This window comes from Pelobates fuscus, chromosome 1 (genome assembly GCF_036172605.1).
Source record: "Pelobates fuscus isolate aPelFus1 chromosome 1, aPelFus1.pri, whole genome shotgun sequence".
Taxonomy (NCBI): Eukaryota; Metazoa; Chordata; class Amphibia; order Anura; family Pelobatidae; genus Pelobates; species Pelobates fuscus.
The window spans coordinates 451292527-451315374 of record NC_086317.1 but is presented as its reverse complement, the minus strand read 5'-3'; the positions used below and the strand labels follow the sequence as shown (position 1 = coordinate 451315374).

General features: G+C 40.0%; 1 protein-coding gene across 1 annotated transcript in view; it reads left to right on the top strand.

Annotated features, from left to right (window-relative positions):
• The first annotated feature begins 277 nt into the window (after positions 1-277).
• Positions 278-22848, top strand: part of CEP126 (centrosomal protein 126) — a 68164-nt gene continuing 45593 nt past the window's right edge. Inside the window, exons 1-2 of the mRNA XM_063430444.1 lie at positions 278-1938; positions 5327-5446. Of these exons, the coding sequence (XP_063286514.1) occupies positions 1910-1938; positions 5327-5446 (149 nt within the window). The 5' untranslated portion in view covers positions 278-1909. The remainder of the gene's footprint in view (positions 1939-5326; positions 5447-22848) is intronic.

Sequence of the window (22848 nt, the reverse complement as noted above, 5' to 3'; positions counted from 1 at the left end):
CTGGCTGTCTATCCCCGCCAGTCTAGTCCTCTCCCCTGGCTGTCTATCCCCGCCTGTCTAGTCCTATCCCCTGGCTGTCTATCCCCGCCTGTCTAGTCCTATCCCCTGGCTGTCTATCCCCGCCTCTCCCCTGGCATCCCCTGGCTGTCTATCCCCGGCTGTCTCCTCCTCTCCCCTGTCTACCCCCGCCTCTCCCCTGGCTGTCTATCCCCGGCTGTCTCCTCCTCTCCCCTGTCTATCCCCAGCTGTCTCCTCCTCTCCCCTGTCTATCCCCGCCTCTCCCCTGGCTGTCTCCCCGCTGTTTCCCTGGTTTCCGTTGTGAAGGAAGCAGCGTCTGGTTGTTAAGATGGCCGGGCGCGGTGTGCTCTCCCCGGACCCGGGATCCTGCACTCAGCTCTGACCGGAGACACAACCGACCGGCCTGGAAACCGAGCATCACCGACCGACCGAGAGACAGCGGCTTCCCGAGCACAGACCGACTGGAGATCCATCTCATTCACTAATGGAGGACACTCACTGACTGTCTCCCACTCACCCTCACTGACTGTCTCCCACTCACTCACTGACTGTCTCCCACTCACTGACTGTCTCCCACTCACCCTCACTGACTGTCTCCCACTCACCCTCACTGACTGCAACACTCACTGACTGTCTCCCACTCACCCTCACTGACTGTCTCCCACTCACCCTCACTGACTGTCTCCCACTCACCCTCACTGTCTGCAGCACTCACTGACTGAACCTGGACCCTACTTACCCTCACTGTGTGTCACCTGGACTCCACTCACCCTCACTGCCTGTCACCTGTATCCTACTCACTATTTATTATTCCTTACTCATACTACATTATTTTCACTCTCCTCCACAGTGCCCACTCATCCAGCATTGGTTACTGTATTAATCAACTGCCACATGTACCCCAATAATTCTGCACTGGCTGCAGCATTCACTATCACCCCTCTCTCTCCCCATCACAAAGCCCCACTCACCCTGTATTCACATCCAGACAGCCACACTCACCCACAGAACCCCACTCACCCTACACTGTCCTACCCAGAGATTCATTCACCCTACACTGATATAAAAAAAAAACTCTGCTTATCCTGATTATACTAAAGAGAAGCCCACTCAATGTGCCCAGACCACTCCGAACCCTACTCATTCTGATTCATATACATTCACTCAGACCTGCACTCACAGTACATATTGACCTGCACAGTCTCCCACTCAGTAATCAGGCATGCTAACTTGTACCCCATATAAACTACACAGTGACATGAACTATAGTTTGCTCAACCAGACACATTGACCAACGCTGTACCCAATAAGGTGCCAGTAACTCCTTAACAGCACATTCTGAACTCTTGCCACATTACACTGACCAGTATTATCCCACATACACCTGATTTCTTTTCTTTTCACTTTTTCCATTGACACCTGATCTGTGTTAATTGCTATTCACACTTTTGATGTCCTGTTTTCCCTAACTGCTTGCCTTTATAATGTCATATTGGCCACTCACTAATTATTATTTCATTTACTTAACATGCCCCTGAAATCGTATTACCCCACATTAACACCTCTTTGAAATATACCAAATCCACGTCACCTAGGCTGCGTAACATTGTTATCTCACATGCAGACACATTACCTTAGTGTTTGTTGTGTCTGGAAGATTTACCCCATGCTGCTATAAACACACAGATCTGCATTTTTCACTCTATAAAACAACACAGCATTGTTCCAACTGACTTTCATACAAGCAAGCTTCCTATCATATGATGAGCTATGTTATTGATCCACAAAAGTTTTATGTTTTCAATCATCATTTGGACCAGTAAATATTTTTGAATGAAAAACAGAAGAATTCTTTTTAGTCTGCGGTGGTGAATTGTAGCCAGAAAGAAACATGCAGAACCGTCACACCAAATCATATTCGTATCCTTTGGCATACATAGTCATAAGCATCATATGGCAGAGTGCAGTTATGGTGTTGTTGGGAAGTGATGGGTTTACTAAAAGACTACTCTTAAAAAAAGTTGTTGAAGTAAGCATTCATGGATCTTAAAAGGTTACTCCAAGCACCACGGCCACTTCAGTGATTTGAAGTGATTATGGTGCCTGCAGTCTATATGTGCAGAGATTATCCTATGTGCTTCCGGAGGTGTAACATCACTTCCGGCAGCATTATTGAGCATCATTGCCTAGCCTGGCTAACATAAATTCTGTGCAAATGTGGTTACTGACGACAGCACACACACTGCCACCACCCCCTTCCCATGCCACGCGTGTCTTTCCCTCTTCTTCCTGACTTCCTTCCCCCTCCAGCGATTGGGAATAATGACATCGAGAAAGTTCAGGCTGGAGGGAGAAGTTGGCGTTGGAATGAAGATAAGCTTTTTTCTATTTTATTTTACTATTTATTTATTATTAAATTGAGGTAGGACCATGCTAGAAAGGTTAATCTAACGAAAACCAATGTTTTATGAAAACACTGTTTTTTTTGTTTGCAGTAACCCTTTAATTAATCAACTGGCAAACATTTGAAACTTTTTTTAGCTAGACAGACATTTTTACACGATTCCTTTGGTCAATTGCTGTTATCTAAGGGGGTTGAATAATGTTAACGCACAACTGTGGTAACCAGCACAACTTACAAAGCTAGTTACTAAAGTGAGAATTGTCTGGATTGCAAGCAAATGCCAAATTTAAGGCCAAAATAGCTGAACTGGAAAAATCAGTAAGTCAGTAATGCTTCCAGTATGGCTACTTTGGCCTTAAATTTTAAATTAATTTTGAATTCCGACATTCCTAATTTTATTCAGTAGCCCTGTTAGTGGCACTTTATAGAGTTTCATAGTTCTATAATATGCAAGAAGATTTACTGGAAAATGTATAAATAAAAAAGATTAAGAATATGGAAGTCCGAAAGAACTGTGAACACTGCCACATTCCTCAACTCTTAGCTTGGACTTGCAGGCCAGATATTCTAGGATATACTACATGCTATGGAGCTCATACCGCTGCATGTGTAGTCTTGCCTATACGCCAGAAGCCATCATTAGGCATTTATATCGTATTATGTATACATTTGCTTACAGTATCACCATCACAATGTAAAAGGATGGATCTATTACTGCCTGAATTTTACATTGCCATCCACACTGTTTGTAGATGACCGGTCAATTAGTCAGTCTAACTTACTTCCAGAGAAGAGATTGCCCCTCATTCCTTCACCTATTGCGGCGTTTGCTTGGTGAATTAAGTAAAAAAATCCTGACATACCTCTACTTCACCTCTATAGTCTGGGTGCCTTGGAGCCCCAAGATGTGTCTGTTACTTTCATGCACGTAACGGCACCTAAGGGAGAAATGCCGTAATATGCATGTTCAACATTTGTCCTGCACAGCAATTGTTAGCTAATGTGCTTTGCCCAGTGTAGCCCACCAAGCATGTAAATTAAATTAAAATATTAGCACATCCAATAGCTAAATATGTATTAGCTGTTTGTTTGTGTTAAGATACTGTAAGAATATACCTAAAACTGTTAAACAGCTAAAGTAGCAAATTTCAATATTCAGCTTGATTTTAACAGGTTACCGAACTGCAGATGAATTGTAGTGTAATTTGGTTCAACTAACCAAAATGACATTTTGTAAATAGTCAATAAAAAAATGTCCCTGTAGACAATGTTTTTGTTTATTTTGTATACCTCTTATCATAAACGGGATATAGGCCACATACAGCAAATGAATAGTAGAGCATCTATGGGGTGATGTTTGCATCTATCAAGCAAAATTGTACATACTTACACTTTATATAGAACCATTCCATTTCAACGATTTGCTAAGGCGAGCATTGACTTCATGCTATTCACACATATTTCATTTTGTGAAAATTAGCTTTTTTCTCTGTTCTGTCTTCATAAGGGTATTGTATCTGCAGTCAGCTGCCTGTGCAGCCTTTCGTCCTAAGATGTTTCTAGTGCTATACAAAATCCCATGCTTTATTGCCATATAATGGCCTTGTGGTATGTCTGCAGCCACGGCATCCCTAAAGATGCTATAGTTATTGTTGGGGGCAAGCTGGTAATCTTCAGGAAAATATATTTTTTGTATCTGTATACAGTATTTGCTGGCAATTTCACAGTGAATAAGTTAGAGGTATGCTTCCTAAATGTGGCCCTGACCATACACACATTTTTGCAATGTGCTGCTCAAATGTTAGGAATCTTTTACCTTACCATCCTCTTAATCTAAGGCAGGGGTGGTGAACCTTCGGCTCTCCAGATGTTTTGGACTACACCTCCCATGATGCTTTGCCAGCATTATTGTGTAAGGGCATTATGGGGGATGTAGTCCACAACATCTGGAGAGCCGAAGGTTGCCTATCCCTGATCTAAGGTAAACAATCATAGCTAACATGAAGGGAAAATGCTTGGTATCACTGAATATATTGTGGGTGCGACATATCTTATTCCTGTATCAGATGCATACATTTTCTAAGAATGATGTAGAATTCATATTTTTTAAATAAGCATGGAGATATTTATCAAGGTGTTCGGAAAAGTGACAGTTCAATTCTGTCATAATTTTAAGCGCGGTTTTTAACCCCTTAAGGACCAAGCTTCTGGAATAAAAGGGAATCATGACATGTCACACATGTCATGTGTCCTTAAGGGGTTAAAGTGTAAAATTAATCTAAAAACTGACGGTTTGCATCATAGAAAATGTTGCCGTTTTCACAGAAATTTTAATTTCAGAGGACTGACAAATTTCTGAACCAAAAAAGTGTTGGAAATATTGTTAAATCCTTGTAACCAAACAAACTGCGTGTGTTAAAAGATGCCTGTTATGGCAGAAGAGACGCAATGGATTTAAACATTACTACAGTTTTAACAAACTGCGCAAAATATTCACCATAGATTTGTTGTAGAAGTGTTGGTAACACTTTGATACATTTACTTTATTGTTCATTTGTTTTTTGGGGGACGTGTTGGGGGGGTGGAGGCTGTGGGCACTGTTATCCCATCTGTTAACATAGATTAAATTTGCATTTGAATACATTAATTTTTTGTTGTTGTTGTTGTTGAGGCTTTACCTTTACGTTAAATTTAAATCTGTGATCTCACTGTGAATGTATTGCATTTTAATGACCTGTTCCTGTGTCTTATATAACACTTATGTAGTATCGGCTTACACGCACTGAGCCATCAGTGTACAGTCTTTGTAATCAGTATTGTAACATAAGTTTTCTAAGCTCTAGCAGGGTTTGGAGTTGACATCTTTTGTACCCAGAAAGATCCTTAACTTTAATCTGTTACAAGAAATTTGAAAACGCAACTGGAAATCGACTTGGAGGAAGAACGGCAAACTCTGCTGCAAGATCAGAAGGTATATCGGATGCGCGCACAGAAACTATCCGTTGAAACAAATCGCCGAAGAAAGTAAGTAGATATTGGTAGCTCTTTGGTTTTCATTTGTATTAGTATAATGTATTTTATTTAAATTAAAAAATAAATTTAAATAAACCTGGGTAAGAAATCCCAGGCTTATTCCCCAAAGCAGTGTTTTTTTCAGTTTTTTTTGGCATAATAGATGCAATTTCCCAGCATTTCCAAGTTAGCTCTGTATACGTTCATCCCTCTCTTGGGTCCTGCGCCAACTCTAAATCAGTTTAATTATATATATATATATATATATATATATATATATATATATATATATATATATATATATATATATATATATATATATATATATATATATATATAAACTGTGCCACAAATCAAGAGATTTCAGACAGTTTCTGGTAAATTCTAGGACTGGAGAGTTAAATATGAAACCTTTAAATCAGTAATAAGAAATATATTATAATGACCACCCTTATTTAAAAAAAGAGGTGGCATTAAGCAGATCTGAAAACTCCATCTATGCAGTTTGCTAGACAAATTGGTAGTGTTATATAGATACAATTGCATTTTCTATGCACAATTTAAAAAGGAACTGTCACCTTCTTGATTTTAGCACAACCTATATTTGTTTTTCTATATTTTTCTTTATATCTTCTATTACATGTTTTAATAATTGGGAATATACAATAGTATGGAGTTCTGTGTAGGATCTGGGAATGCATAGATATATATTAACCTCCAGTGCAGAGATTAGGAACAAGCGTCTGTTGATATAAACTTTCTACAAATTTTCTTTTTTTTTCTGATGAAATTTGTCCTAATTTAAAGCTACCTATGTATTTATAAAGCAACTACCAATATTATGATAACTGTTTGCATTCATTTGTAGCTTTCTCTATACTTTTAAAACCTGTATACCCTGCCTTTGTATTCCTTTGGTGACGTTGTTATAGTCTCTCCCTGATACTGCCATATTAGGTGCTCCCTGATACTAAATACGGAGGCAGTTGCTTCTAAGGAGCTAACAGCATGTGTCCTGGTTAAATATTTAGATTTTATTATTTGTGAATGACAAATTCACTTTACTTCTGAATTACCGATTACATGCTATGTAATACGCTGCAGTGGTTTTGCCTAATCTCTTGTCCAGGAGGGGTTAAACATTATTAAAAAGTTATTTCAGTCTATAGGTTGAGCAACACGTTTTCTCTGCTGTTGAAGAATCTAAAGCTGTAATTTAGGAGACGTGCTGAAAAGGCACACCTTGTACTATCTCCGTACCGCATACCTTTACAGATAGACATGCTTAATAATTCATATAAATCATTCATCTTCAAGCAGCAATAATGTTTGTAAAGGAAGTCTGGTACATATTCATTCTCATGACACATATCCTTTATTAGACAACATTGTGACGGGATTACTTTTTGGGAGTGTGGCACTTTATGCCCATTACATGGGCATTATGAGTTCCTAGTTTGCTCATTGGACTGTGAGTGGAAATGAATGAACAATTTGCAAAAACTGTGAAAAAAAGTTTTTTTTTAAAAATTAAAAATGTATTTTTAGCCAAGTTGGAGATTTTTCAATTAAGCAATGCACATTACCAAATACATAATAATAGTATTTTTTTTAAGTTTAAATAAAAAATCCTTCCTAATATTACAATGGAATCCATTATTAGTGAATATCCATTTTGTCACTTCAGATGATTGCTTTCACAGTATTGCAAACGCAGGACATTTCATTGGTAAGTTTACTAATTATTTGGTCCCACTACATGAATTATGCATGTGCTTTACATGGTACATTTTGGTAAAGTCCCGAGCAGACATGATAAAAACAGTTTTGCAAAATATAGTCATCAGTTGAGAAATTAAAGTGACGTTATGCACTAGCAGCATGCCCCCTCCTTAGCTGCATTGATGTATTTTCCATCTAACCTGAATATCACAGAGTTAAGATCTCGGCTAACTCACCCTCAATCGAGTTTGAGGAAATTGATCTTTGATCTTGTAGTGTGAAAGAGAAAATTATACATTCTCAAGACAATGGAGGGGGGGGGGGGGGGGGGACAGGGGGAGGGTAGTCATCACATATTTAGGAAAGAGCCCTAATTTATGTCAAACCGTTACCAGACTGTTTGCTGTCAAACCTGGAGAAGTCAACAGGACACTATATGCAAAATAATGGGTTACTTGTTTGAGACATTGCCACTTTTGATCAGATGTTATATTCAAGGCGCTATTTCTACTGATGCGTTTTAAAGTTTTGTGTTTATATGTATATATTTTTATTGCTTAATTGGTACATGTAGCTCAGTTATAATTACAAAGCCATTTCTAGGTGCTTTGCTGAAAATATGCTTTGAGTTTGGTGTTGATTAAATTGGTTTTAAAGATAAAAAAAAAATGTAATTCTTTTTTTTTTTTTTTAATTCTTTATTTTTGTTGAGGCATATGATTATGGGGGTACAGAAAAAAGAGAGGGAGACGTTCAAGAGCTGCACAAAACAGGGTCGACATAACATATGAACAAAGTCTCCTATGATTATCTACCTCATTTTATATATAGTAACATGCTCTCGCTTTAATACTGCATTCTCTCGCATTAATACGGTTTTCTCTCGCTTGAATCTTGTTATCTCTCGCTTCAATACTGTTGTCTATCACTTTAATACTGTTGTATCTCGCTATAATACTATAGAAATAAAAAAAAAATATAAAAATAATAGTGAAATAAGTGGACCGTCATCCAAACATTTCTGCTTCATTTAAACGTTGCTTTGTAGTAGTTTGTTATACATAAGAGGAACAAATAGAAAAACATAAATTATTAACACACGTTTAGTTGCATTGCCGTTATGCCATGCTATTTCAATAGAGGGCTATTTATTCTGGCTAAACTAGTGGCATGGTTGTGGCTGAGACAGTGGTTCCATCTAAGGTTAAAGTAAGGCTCCCTAGGTATATTAGCATAGCAGCTTAATATGCAGACCTCCATGCGGGCTACGAGTGATGGGAGTCGTGAGAAGCAAAACTAAACATTAAACAAAAGGTTAAATAATAAAGATATGTCCATTTCCAGTGGAGCAAAGAGTCAGGTGTAAGACAATACTATGCCTGTGTTAAAGTCTCAGTCCGTTTGGGGTCAGCCGATGCCTTGACGGGGCTGAGTGAATGCCCCCTGCTGTAGGTGATGCTGTCTTGATCTCGGGGACTGCTTGTGCTCGGGAGGTTCCCACTTCCGTGATTGTGTACCTTTGTTGGACTGGTTTGGTGTTGCTGCCTTTTTGGGCCTCGTTTCTTGTCTCCTCCATTTCCGATCAAGTCTCGCTATGTTCCTGCTGGGTCTTTTGCTGGCCAGTGCTTGTCGGTGTGTGGGGCCTGCGTGGTCTGTCTTAGACACTTTCTTGACCCTGTGGGTTGGTTTCAGGATGCTTTTGCTGGTAATGGGTCTCCCTGAGTGTTTCTCCGAGATGGCGCCCCAGCGGCGCAGGCCTTCCGGGCGCATGGAGCTTTTGGACGCGGTTGTTTTCCGCTGAGCAGCCACCTGGTCTGATCTTAGTAGCTTGCCTTTTGTCTTGGTCACTGGGTAGGGAGGTCGCAAATATGCCTCCAGCTTCTCCCAAAAAGTGTCAAAGATTGCGGCCAGTCGGAGCTCTGTATCCGCTGCGATGTGGGAGGCCTCCCAGTCCGCCGCCATCTTGGAGGCATCGTGTGCCGGGTCGCCCCTCTGTGTTACAGGTTTGGTCTTGCGGTGTGGCTTAGCTGAGCTGCCCCTGTTGTTCAGGGGGGATCGGGATAACCCCCTCCGGTCCATAGGGGGGGGGGATAGGAGGCAAGCACGCCGAGAGGTCTGTGTGTGCGCCTTTGCTGCCAGGGAGAGCGGCCGCCTCTCCCCAGTGCGGTCTCGGGTAGGCCCCAGTGGCTTTTGAGGGTTCCCGAGGGGTGTGTGTCTCGCTTTTGGGGTCATTGGATACCCCCGGGTTTCCCCTGCCTGCATCATGCCTTCTCTGCCGTGATTTGTTCCGATTTTGGGGGATTTTGTCCCCGAATATGTCGCTGTGGTCAGGAGCTATGTAGCTGTGCGTCTTTCCCGCTCAGCAGCCAGGCCCCGCCCCCCAATGTAATTCTTTTTTGAAGATGCAAAAGTAGTTTGTTTTTAAAAATAATTCTTTATATTTGCAAGTTTCCAAAAGAAATAATGGGTTTACAAAACGGTTAGTTTAAACATTACCCAGTAACAGAAAAATAAAAAAATATTTATTACAACACCAATGTTCCTATTGGTTCGTTACATTCACCATAATACCTCTATCTTGGAAAACATGAAAAAGGAAACCGCGTTGGTAGAATAGAATAACAAAAATATTTTTTAAGCATGCTTTGGGAAAACGATATTTGAGAACATTATGATTGTCAAGTTAGGCTCCAGTGCAGCACAAACGCACTTGGCTCTGCTCATGTGACCGTGCCAAACTGTAGAAGAAAGATGGGCACTCAGCAACAGGAGGCGCCCTAATACTAAAAAGATCCTGCACACTTCTATTCTCATGCACAGATTTTGTTCGCACAACATTGTTTCAGCATTTTTATCCTAATAAATCTGTGTATGGGACATCACAACACCATTATTTTTCCTATAAAGGGATACTCTTGGCCGCTATAATGCACTGTACTGGTTATGGTATCAGGAATCACCAGGCATTGTCCACCAGTAATCTGCAAAACCATATACAAATGGTTTGACACGTACTCTCCAGTGTTGAGGGCTACCATCCATCCAGTCCGAGTTGATCTGACAAAATAGAAGTAAATACGTCTGCATTATCATACCAGCTTGTGCAAGGTTTAAACTATATACTGTTTAAGTATGGCATGAGGGAAAAAAAAAAGTAAATGAAGGTACCTTCCTTCAGTGAGGACTTTAAGACCATGCACGATAGGCAAACTACTGTCCTGAGAGAGAAACACGCAGGGTTATTCTGTAGTGCGAATTGTCGGGAATTCAAATTGAATTTCAAATTTTAGGTCACAGTAGGTAAATTGGGAAAAAGTTCGATTCACAATGAATTCCAGTGTGATTAACCCTGAAAATCTAGTACAAATATTCAGATTTTTCATGGATATTGGGCAGATTAAATAGGGTAATCCGTTATTATTTATTATATAAAAAATATGCTTCTGATTCTGTAACCACTTCAGTTGTTTCAAACATTTGCAGGTGAATTTCTGCCTATTCATATAACCTCACGTTTCAAAGACTATTTAGAAGAAAAAAAAATTGTCTGAGTAATTGTTGTATTCTGTTGTTGATAACGGTAGTACTCATTTGTTCAGTAACTCTCCCAACATTACATTTTGTTTGTTCAATTGCGTGTGACTCCCTTTCTTTTGTGAACCTTTTTGTTTAGACTGATTCATGTGCTTGTTCACCTGATGCAGCCATGAAATGCATTCACTGGTTCTGACAGGTGTATAAACTGCCGCCAAATTCTGTGCCTGGCTGCAAGATTAATCCGATGTTTACTGTCTGATACATGCGGTAATCATTCATGTGCTTGTTAATTGCACCTCTCACTATAATTACTAAACCATCACTCCTCATTAGTTGTATCACTTGAAATTATTGCATACCATCAAATGGATTGCCAGACATTGCTAATCTTAAGATTTAAAAAACAAACAATAGTTATTACTGTATTCATAATAAATTTTTTTGTTTTGGAAAAGCAAATATTCTTTCACATTATTAAGGAAAAAAACCATAGGGACTCTTTGTAACCAAGCAGTAGAAGATTACAAGACAAGAATATGTTGCCTGCGCAGAGTAAATCACACCGGCTAGCGTGAGAGGCTGTAAGGCAAGAACTCTAATCAAACTCTAACCTTTCTTAGAATTGTAACAAGAACCTAATCTCAATCTCATTATCGTTTGGAAACTACATTGCTTGTTTTACACTCCTGCTAGAGACCGACAACTTCTGTAATTTTCATAACTTGAAAAAGACTCCCGGATGGAGTCGAAACGCTAATTCTTGGCTTGTTTCCACAAAAAGCTGTTTTCTCCACAAGTTGTCTATCTTTTCCTGATACTACTTGCGTTTTGGTTTATTTAACAGCTTCTGGAACAATGACTTGAGCAGTAAGAGAAGGTTATGACGAATGCCAACTGATTTAGGGCTAGCTGATATAAAAGTAATTTAATTAAAATGATTTGGTCTGTTGTTTTCCCTACCATTTAATATGGAGATATCGTCTATGCCTGTCATGCTTATAGTGATAATAGCTATCCCTATTTACATCTAGCTAGTACAAGCAATCATTAGCAATGGCAGTTAGACATGAAGTTTTTTCATCTTTATCTTATCATCTAAATCCACCAATTTGTCAATGTTTGTGCTTGAAAGGCTTGGCTTGTAACAAGTGCACCTGGAGAGTGGAATCATTCTAGTTAAATACCCTGAGACAAGATCTGATTGACTACATGGAAAGAGATCTGCCTCTCATTTAATGGGTTATTGCAAGGAAGCTTAGTTTAATGATTGTGTAAAGAACCAAAGTGTGGCAAAATCGTATTATAATACCCCAAGAAGGAGCCTAAAGGCAAAGCAAAGATCAAGCTAGCTATTCACCAATAGATCATTTTGGTGCCAGTGTATAAGCAAGCCATGCAATATGTCAGCGGAAAAGCGATCACTGTGATATCATTGATGAGATCAGTGGGATTGCAGTAACTGATCCGGAAATGTAAAATAAAAATACAAGCCTGTTTTCATTTCATTCCTGTAGTTACATAGAAAAGTACATTAGAAGTACAGGTAGTTCCCGACTTTATGAACTAATTGGTTCCGAAGCCTAGTTCATAAAGTGAGAGTTCATAAAGTGAGAACTAATTTCCCATAGACACAATGTAATAAACACGGGTTCCGGTCCTGACCAACAAATGTTACCATTGAAAACCTTCATTGTTAAGTACAAATACGAAATGAAAGCATAGCAAATACAACAATATATGTTGTAGGAATTTTAAAGGCATGCAAACCATATTGAAATCTTCATCAAATTATCATCAATCCTCATACTATTCAATGAAGAGACATGCTGCACTTGTTGAATGGGGGCACCTCTCTTAAACCCTTATACTTTTTCATTTTCTTCATTATCAGCTTCCCCCTCTCCTTTATCACTTTTCTGTTACTCCTTTTATTTTTACAGCTCTTAAACTTTCTTCCTTCTCCCCTTTTTCAGCCCTCCTCCTGCTCCTTACTATTGCTGCCTGCCAAAATATGGCACAATGGCAAACACACATACACACAGACAGCTATATCAGACACACACGGACAAATCAAGTCAAATCTATACTCAGTAGCACACAGTGCAGTAATATTACAGGATCTGTAATGCATGCCCATGAAAGCACAAAAAGAATACAGTACAATCTAAACCTGTTTTTTAGACTTCCCTTTATCTTCAGGAACTGTGTTCCTGATCCTCATCTCTCTTCTTGTCTGCTCCTGACAACAAATTCTTCTTCTTCTCTTCTTGTTTGTGCTCCAAAGCACTCTCCTCGGTCCTGATCCGTGGACCACTGACACAAAATGGCGGTGAAACAAAATGGCGGCGGCATCCATAAAAAAGTTCATAAAGGCGGGAGTTCATAAAGTGAGAGTTCATAAAGTGAGAAATGCCTGTACATGCATGCAAACCCAAAAACAATCTGGTGATATGGCCTAAACATTTTGTGGTATATGTCTATAGTAGTGCATATCATGTCCAAATACGCCTAAAGGGGGGCAGTGCCAAGCCAGAGAGGCAAAATCTTCTAGGGCTGTGATCTCAAGACCCTAAAAAGCCTAAATTACCACATACTGACCAAGTCCTCACTCAATTTTTTTTTTTATTGATTTTATTTTGTTACTGGATTTGTTTGGTGGAAAGCCCCGACTTCACTAAGATCTCAGTGTGAAGCTAATCAAATCTGGAGTGCCAAAACACAGACAGGTTGGGCCTACTTGAGCCAACTGCGGCCTTGCAGTACTTATTGGCTACCTACTGCCTTCCACAGAAAACGTCCGACACTTTGTACGGCTTAACGCAGCACCGGGACGAAGAATGCTGTGGTCCGGCAACACCCCCAGGCCGATGAGGGTTATCCTGGCCTCACAGTGCCAGCATATGCCACAGGTGGCCTTTTAGCTTGGCGCTCCAGCTACTTGCCTGTTCCCGAAGCAGATGCTTTGGACCCTGCCCATCATAAACAAGAAAGGTAGTGCATTGCAAAAGGGGGTAGATCCGAACTTGCCCAACAGGCAGGATTTTATTGACCTATTTAAAAAAACGAATAAATGCACATTTGTTTAATTCAAATAATGTTTTTTTTTTAATTCAAATTTTATTTGTATTAAAACTCTTTAAAGTTACAAACAGAGCACTCCAAAATGAAAAATAAAAACCTTACACCGTGTAAAGAGTGAAATGTCCCTCTTAAACGCTTAATACTGTATGATAATGTATTTTAAATGTCTGTATAAATAATTTGTATTGCTGTTGATGGTCTTTGAATTGTTGTTTGCAATATAAATTTGTATTGTTTTGCCTGGAATCCTTTGTTGGCATTCATTTGTTACTGACGAATTTGAGACAGTAAGGGCAATTTCAGTTCTGGGGCATTTGTAGGTGAAGGGATTACTTTAGACACATCCTATTAAAAGCTGTAGAAAGATAAAGTGTCTTGTACTGCCTTTTGTTACACTAATGCTTTTAGAAAGTATAAACCATTCATTAGTATAGTGATCCTGAAACCTACACTGTAACATAACAATCACCTGTTTGCAATTCATTCTGGTCATTCATTTGCTATTAATGTAACAGTATTTTGTTGATGGTCAGGTGTAGATAATTCACAAATTATTAATACCATGTTCTCTCCATAGAGACATGTTGAGAGTGATTTCAGATGCAAACAAACCAACAGGGAAAATTAATAGATTTTTACACGTGAACACACATATGTATTGCACACATTTGCAAAGGCATTTTAGCTAAAATGCTTTAGTTGAGATAATCAGGCCATTTAGGGTGGCAATGGCGCATTGTCTTTTTATTTTTTTCTCTAAAACAAAATTATACTTTGTGTGAGATTGTCCCTTTCCTAAAGTTGAATGTATTATAAGCTTGATAATGGGATGCTCTGAAATTGTTTTGGTGAAGGTGCTTGAGACCTCCCCTGATGGTCAATTACTGGCATTACTTGCAAGACATGCACCAAAAGCATGGTCACTCCACAATCTGTGTGTACTATGAGTCCAGGGAATAAAATCTGAAGTCATACACACTTGCATGCTCATAATTATCTCATGGGCAGCTATGAAAATAGCTGAATTTACCCTGGCATTCCTAGGTAAAAGGAAAGTTATAGTTTGAATATGCTCTGCAGAAGATGCATATTTAGAATGTATTTACTTATTCTTCTCCATGTTTATTTTGTTGTTGAATTCTTGACAGCCAAACGATAACATTCTAGTGATTTTAGTCCCTTACATTTGAGAGAGCAGTTGGGGTAAACATCAATGGCCCACATAGTTGAACAACCTTAAAGGGACACTATAATCATCAGAACCACTACAGCTTAATGTAGTAGTTCTAGTTTAATGTAAACAATGCATAATGGTTTGACTGAGATCATAAAATGTGATAATCTCAGCCAAGGCTGCGGAGAAGGGGTGGGTCCATTCACAAAGAGACCTGTGTGGTGCTAGGAAAAAGGTAAATTAGACACTGTAGTGTTCCTTTAAGCAAAGTACATAATATCTCCAATACCAAGTTATAATTTAGAAAGGTGAGTAAGGGTAATCAGGTCTCTGAAGCTGTAATTTGCCAAAATCCATGTAATTTTGTTTGTCTTTAAAGGGACACTGTAGGCACTGTAACTGCCTAATCCCATTGAAGTGCTTATAGTGTCTAGAGAATACTGGAGCTGTCCTTCCATTCAGTGTTATAGCATTAATGTTGATGCTAAACAAGAATCCCCACCAACCCATCCTGCCTGTACTGCTTGAGCTAGTGAGGAAGCATTAGCCTGAGCAACAATGGATGGCTGTGATTGGCTGAGAGTGTCAGCTGACCTCTCTCAGCCTATCACAGTATCCATTCAAGTTTGAATTGGTGCGGCTAGTAGTAAATGTGTAATCTCTGTCTTGACAACATCTAATTGTAGGGGGCGATGGGAAGCCATGGATACTCATATAGTGTTAACAGGGCTGGATTTACCATTCGACAGAGTAGGCACCTGCTTACAGGTCTGCCTGTTCCCTTGCTGGCTTATACTGCTGTATAGGGTCACTGTATTCAATCTGAGGAACCTGATCTGCGCATGGTCTCGCCCCCACAGACTGAACTCTGCTATCTGTAGCAGGGGGAGGACTGGCCAGAAGAAATAAGAATTAAGACTGACTCTGTCAGTCTGATATGACAGTTACATACACACATTATACACACTCAAATCTCAAATACCTACTCTATACACAAACAGCTCAGCTACCCACAGTGTGCATACACTGCTTCTCTTACGGCTTCCTACACTACAACACACACTGTTATGCAGACATTCACACACTACTACACAAACTGCTGCACATGCTATTACACACTACTGCACACACACAGGAATGCATACACTCACACTTGCACTGCTACAGATGTGCACAAGCTACACAGACATATATTCAAACACTCACTCTATATGTTCAACAATTTTTATCATATTTGAAATGGTAATTTTTATTTTTTATTTTTTATTAGTTTAAAGGGAGAGGTTTGGTAGTGCTTGAGAATTATGTGCCTGCAGGTGCTTGTGGTATAAATCCAGCCCTGAGTATTAAACTGTTTGAAAATGGTTAAATACTGATTAGAGGGAAGGAGCGCAGACTTTAAAACCAATTCAGTGAGATGAAAGGGTATTAGTGATTAGAGTTATGGGTGAGTCAAAGATCAGGAACCAACCAAAGTCATGCAAGATGTTAGATTTTTCTCTTCATTCTCTATTCTTGGGCATCTGGCATTTGACTCGCACATTGTCTTTGCTGATCCCCACCTCCACTGCTAATTCCAGAGATCATCAAGATCTTCCAACTCAGGAACTTCAATTATCTCTCCTGGGCTTATCTCATTGGCTGAGAACATCAGCTTAAATTTAAGACCAATAACAACTTAGGTGAATAGCCTTTTATGTATCTTTTAGGCTCATTTTAGAAACTCTTTCCCTCTGGTGTACTGAAATGGAACATGATATGGAGTGTGAGAAGATCTAAAGCAAGAACGATCTGTAAAATCGCATGCAATTTATGTTGGGTTTTATATGTGGTACTTGGTTTCATTTTTTAACATTTTTATTCATTGTATTAAAATTGTAGTACATGACATCACAATCCAGTTCAGTCCAAGCACAGACAGAGCTCACATTGCAAATGTGGAGAACACACACAATGGTTTTTTGTTTTTTTTCTCTCAAGTTTTAATATGTTGAATGGTAGACAAATTTAACATATACAATGATGAACGTCAGGGAACCAAGATGGAGACACCCAGTTCCAGAATAGAGCTAAATATAACTGTGTGGATTTCTACGTCTTGCTTTATTTACTGAAATTTTCTGAAATATAATATTTGCTAAATATAGTAGATAAGTGAGCATGAAAAAATCCAGGATATTTACAGATCCATCATTTTTTAGATTGTCAGCTCCATTCCACCATGGTGACCCATACCTGTAACTCTTAGTTGGTGTTTAGCATTTCCACTATTCGTATCTGTGTTGGACCCTTAGTTTGGGAAGGTCCATGATTTTTGCAAAGTCTGACATTTAGATTTATGGTACAAACATAATAACTGGTTTCTCTGACAGTCACAGAAGTAGAAATGAGACTGTGCCTCCAAATTGCTGAATTTTGTCTAGTTTTGTTATATACGGTAGTTAGTTATAGAAGTGATTCAATATCTTGCGGCAATCTTGGTTGAAGGTCAGACCCCACCCTCTCCACTTTAGATTTCTGTTTCACATTCCCTTTAACATTCTTAGATGTAACATTGTTCATGTGCGTATAAATTAGCTGATGAAGATAGTGTTCTAATATGTCATCCTATTGACACGTGTACACTTTTCAGCATGTCAAAATTGTGGAACTGGTTATTTAACTTCTTTGTAATCGCTTCTGTGATGTAATGCATGCAATTTAAATTTACTCAGATGCCTAATTAATTATCACCCAATTCTACATCACAAGTGGTTGTTTTGCTGCTACACGTATTTATTATAATAAAATGATATCTAATTATTATGATGATGACTCCTTTGACTATCATAAAACCGTTTAGTACATACATTTATTTAATATTGTCATTACTTAAATCTATAAGGATTAGGATATGTTCATATTCACTATAAATAAATAGTAAACTATGTTAAAATATAATATGTAATGAGGCTAAGCTGGGTATTTAGTTTATACATAGGAGATGTATTTTGGATTTTAGTTTTAATTTTTTTTGTTCTTTATTATTTGATTGCATGCCTCTATATATGTTTTGATCTAATACTGTAGGCTTTCATTAAGGGTGCTTCATAGCCTTTTTCTCACCAGAGAATCAAGCCACTGCTTCTTCTTATCATATTTCCACTACCCCTGGTCTAGCGGTGCATCTAACCACTCTTCCTAGATATGGAGGAGACCCACAGACATTTTTTTTTTTTTTTTTAAACTATGTGGGCCTACATTTTGAGTTTTCTCTCATCTTTTCCCTCTGGCGAGCAAAGTGGGTTTTCTTTATGAGTTTAGGAAAAATGCTTTAGCTTGGGAAACCAAACTCTGGGAGATACTATTATATAGAACTATCATGAATTCATAGCTGCTTTTTGTCAAGTATTTGAACCACCTGGTAGAGCCAAGAACGCTGTGAAGTCCCTTATGTGAATCAAATAGGGGTCTTTGCTGATTATGCCATTGAGTTTTGCACTGTAGCATCACAGCTTGATTGGTCTATAGGTGGCATAACTTCTGCAATGTATTGAGGGTTAACTGACAATTTACAGGACAAAGTGGGAGCTAGAGATCTCCCTGATAATTTGGATGATTTATTTGTTTTTATTCTTTACTTTTGCCTTGGCAGTCATCAATATTCATGTCAGTTACAATCTGATGACCTAATACACTATTAACATATTCCATCAAAAAATATGTCATAATACAGAAAAGCATGCCAACATCTCTTCAAAGACGAATATTATAGACATTGATAGGTATACATGGGACCTAGACCTGAAGACGATCCGTCAGGGATTTTTAATATAATATACAGCAATATTAACGACAGGGAAGAAAGAGTGTAATTTGGTGCCTAGCTTAAGAACACCAGTGAATAATATGGATGATCTTATCAAGTATGTGACCCATGTTGATACCAGACTTAGGGTTAGGCATAATGCTCAAAACAAAACAAAACATCCCACAGTGAATTTAATTCTGACACTATGCAGTTAGGGGTAACCAAATTATCTGAGGCCAAGAAGCAATTTAGGAGGAAGGAGGGTCTGTATTGGAAATGCCTAGTGCTTCCGGAAACTTGGGCACCTTGGGTCATTCAGAGCATCAGCTTAGCGTGTGACACCAGTGTCCCCTCACTTGAATCCTGCTAGATTGCGTCTCCTGGTTTCTTTGCATTAGTGTGCTAATACCATTTATACCAAAACACTCCTAGATTCTGAGGCTGCTTAGAATTACATTTATTCCATCTTTGTCTCCATCTTTGTATCTAATTCTGAAAATTAGCAGTTGAAATCATGAAACTCTGCTGATACCATCCAAGAATGTTTCTACTTCTTGCCAAATGTCCCAAAAGATGTCAACAACCTTGCGCCTATATCAGCCCCTTTTCTTGATACATTCTTTGTCCTGCCATGGTTTCCTTGTGATTTTCGGTTAATATGTTTATTTTCCTTTTTGATTCTCTTGCAATTTGACTTTGGCTTGTGTCTGACCTGGCTAGTTTTCTCATATTTGTATACTTCTGTAATCATGACTTTGGCTTGTTATTCTCGTTTACTATTATCTCTCTTTTTTTGCGTTATGCCTGGCCACCTCTAAGGACCAGTAATACACTATGTCATACTTTTCTGGGTTCTGACCCAAGTTCCAGACAGAAACCTCACACTAGAAAAAGTAGTCTCCTCTCTTTCCAAAATAGAGTTATGCCGATCTCTATTTTAAAAGGTTATGATAGAGTCTGGAAACCTAAGCTCCCTTTAAAATGCATCCATGGAACAGGAGATCATCATTGCCATGGCAATCGCCCATGGCTTAGAGGAAATTTGACCTCTTGTTCAGAAGTTTTTAAGTTAAATAGAGGGGTAGATACAACCCCATCCCTCTCCATAAAATACTGTCGTAAAGGTCAGTGAGGTAGGTGTTCACCCATCTTAATGGTAAACAACTGAATCAGAGGATGACAAGTGACCCCTCGTTTAAAAATAACTGTTTCTGCCCTTATTGTCAGAAAATAGATGTTGTCTAGGACTCTAGGGTAACAAAACACTTCCTTAACCCCTTAAGGACTGAGCCAAATGTACAAGTTGTGAACAAAACAAAACGTAAACAAAACCTGGCATTTGTGCTATATGTCTGTCCAACCGTAATTCACCTCTTCAATATTAAATGCACCCACCCTTATTATATATCATTTTATTCAGGTGAAACAGGGCTTTCATGTAATATCAAATATTTAGCTATGAAACATAATTTAATATGAAAAAAATGGGAGAAAATAAGAAATGTTATTTTTTTAGTTCTACATGACATTTTAACTGTCAATGTCATAATACTGTTTGCTTTTACTGCAATAAAATACACATATTTATATTCAGCAAAGTCTCACGTGTAAAACTGTACCCCCTATAAACAGGTTTTATGGTGTTTTGGGAAGTTACAGGGTCAAATATAGCACGTTACATTTGAAATTGAAATTCGCCAGATTGGTTACGTTGCCTTTGGGACTGTATAGTAGCCCAGGAATAAAATGTACACCCATAATGGCATACCATTTGCAATAGTAGACAACCCAATGTATTGCAAATGGGGTATGTCCAGTCTTTTTTAGTAGCCATTTGGTCACAAACACTGGCCAAAGTTAGCGTTAGTATTTGTTTGTGTGTGAAAAATGCAAAAAACGGGGGCGTGGCTTGACCGCCGAAAGTGATGGCCGCTTAGGCAGAGAGCTCTGCACCCCGAACGGTCCAAAAACCACGCCAGACGCAAAACACCCGCTCACCAACACCCGAAATTGCTAGCAGAGCACCGGAGATGGCCCAGAATAAAAAATCTGGAAACAAAAAGAGAGACGGCACTCCGTCTGTAGCCGACCTCCTCACAACGCCCAGGCCGCAAGCGCACAAAGATGGCGGCGGCCACGCGAGCGCGGATTCCCCGAGCTCCCCGGGCACCAGGGACCTGAATGCCCCGACGCAGCAGGCCACCATCTCGGACATAATGCGGTCACTAGCAGAGGTAAAACACTTTTTAGCAGGGGAGATCGAAAGGTCGGCAAGAGAAGTAAAGGCCGAAATACAGGCTGTGGGGCAACGTACTGAAGCCCTGGAATGGCGGATGGACCAGGTAGTAACAGCCCACAATGAGACCGCCACTACCACCAACACCCTGCTGTCCAGAGTAGCTGAACTGGAGGCAGAAATTGAAGATGCTTCCAACAGGTCGAGAAGAAACAACCTGAGGATAAAGGGCCTGTCTGAAAGAATTAAAGACACAGACATCCAGAAGGTACTCACAGACATGTTCAAAACGCAGCTGCCAGCTATCCCTGACCATATGTGGGTGATAGACAGGGCGCACAGGGCACTTAGGGCCAGGGGACCCCCCAATGGCCCACCCAGGGATGTAATAATGAGGTGGCACTTCTTCTCCACCAAAGAAGCCATCATCAAAAGTGCCAGACACCACACATATACCCTAGACGGCACCGCACTCCACTTATATCAAGACATAGCACCAGCAACGCTTGCCAGGCGCAGAGAATGGAAGCCTATAGCGGATCTTGTCAGAGCCAAGGGCCTGAATTTTGCCTGGGGACACCCCTTCAAAATGCTTGTGTTTAACGGGCCAAGGCCAGCCGTACTACTGCCCTCGGCGGACCCCAGGGCCTTCCTGAGGGACTTAGGAATTGAGGTCCCGGCAGACTTCCACCTCCCCCAGAGGGGTATCCAGGCGCTAGGACTCTTACCCAGGGAAGGCGAAGCACTGGACGGTATTGCACCTTAATGGACACTAACAGACCCCTTCCCATCACATCGCCCACATTGCACAACCAGCAGACCGTAACCCCCCACATCACTCCCCAACCCAGCAACGTAACCAAAGCTAATCCACACAGTATAAGTAACCAGAGACTTTTAGAAGACCACCAACCACCCAACCAACCCCACCATGAACCACAGAGTAAAATAACCATACAGGCCGGAGCCAGATTACGGCATGCTCCACTACTGATAGCATGCATCAACTTTACCCACACGAAAATGGACATAAAACTGGTCACAAAGATGCCTTTTTTTTTTGTGTGGCTTAAAAATTGTCTGAAAACCGGAAAAAGAAGGGAAAAAATTGGAAAGTGAAAGAAAAGGGGAAAAGGAACAGAGAAGGAAAGAGACAATTTACTAATAACACCTCTCACCAGAACTCTCCGACAAATACCCAAGAAAGAACCGCCTAAGGAAAAGACCGACCGCCACAGCTCGACGCCTCAAGGTGAAAGGAATCTACCTATGCCTAATACGAACCGAGGCACTCAAGTGCGGTGCATTGACCGCAATGAAGCACGAGACTATACAGGCAGTACCGACAAAAGGACCGAAAGGACTACCTGACCGTATACTCCTTGACGAACATGGACCCTCCCGGAATATAAAACGGACTATTATATCCGCCTCGTATCCAACTAGACACGCAAGTTTCACCCTGTATTGTGTATTTATGTTTATATCTATATTGATGGGGAGGGAGGGGGTAGCTTAGGCGAGTGGTAGGGTCAGTGGGCCCAGGGAAAGGAACAACCAGCCACACACCTCCTCACCCCCACCCAACCCACACCAGAAATTGTACACTACCATGCCTAAGTAGATATAGACACCCACCACAAAGGGACATGGGAACCGGCGGGACCCGAGAGCAACCGTCATAATACTATGTGGAGGAACCATTCCCTCATTATTCGAGACAAGCTAGTATGCTCGGGATTGGGGGTCTGCTGGGTAGCCAACGTCAGGGATTCCACATGTAACGTACCTCTATGCAAACCACTTAGTAGGGGCGAACAGGGACCGGCAGATTAGGCAGCCCCCATAGAAAAGATAAGGGGTGAATGCTCTGT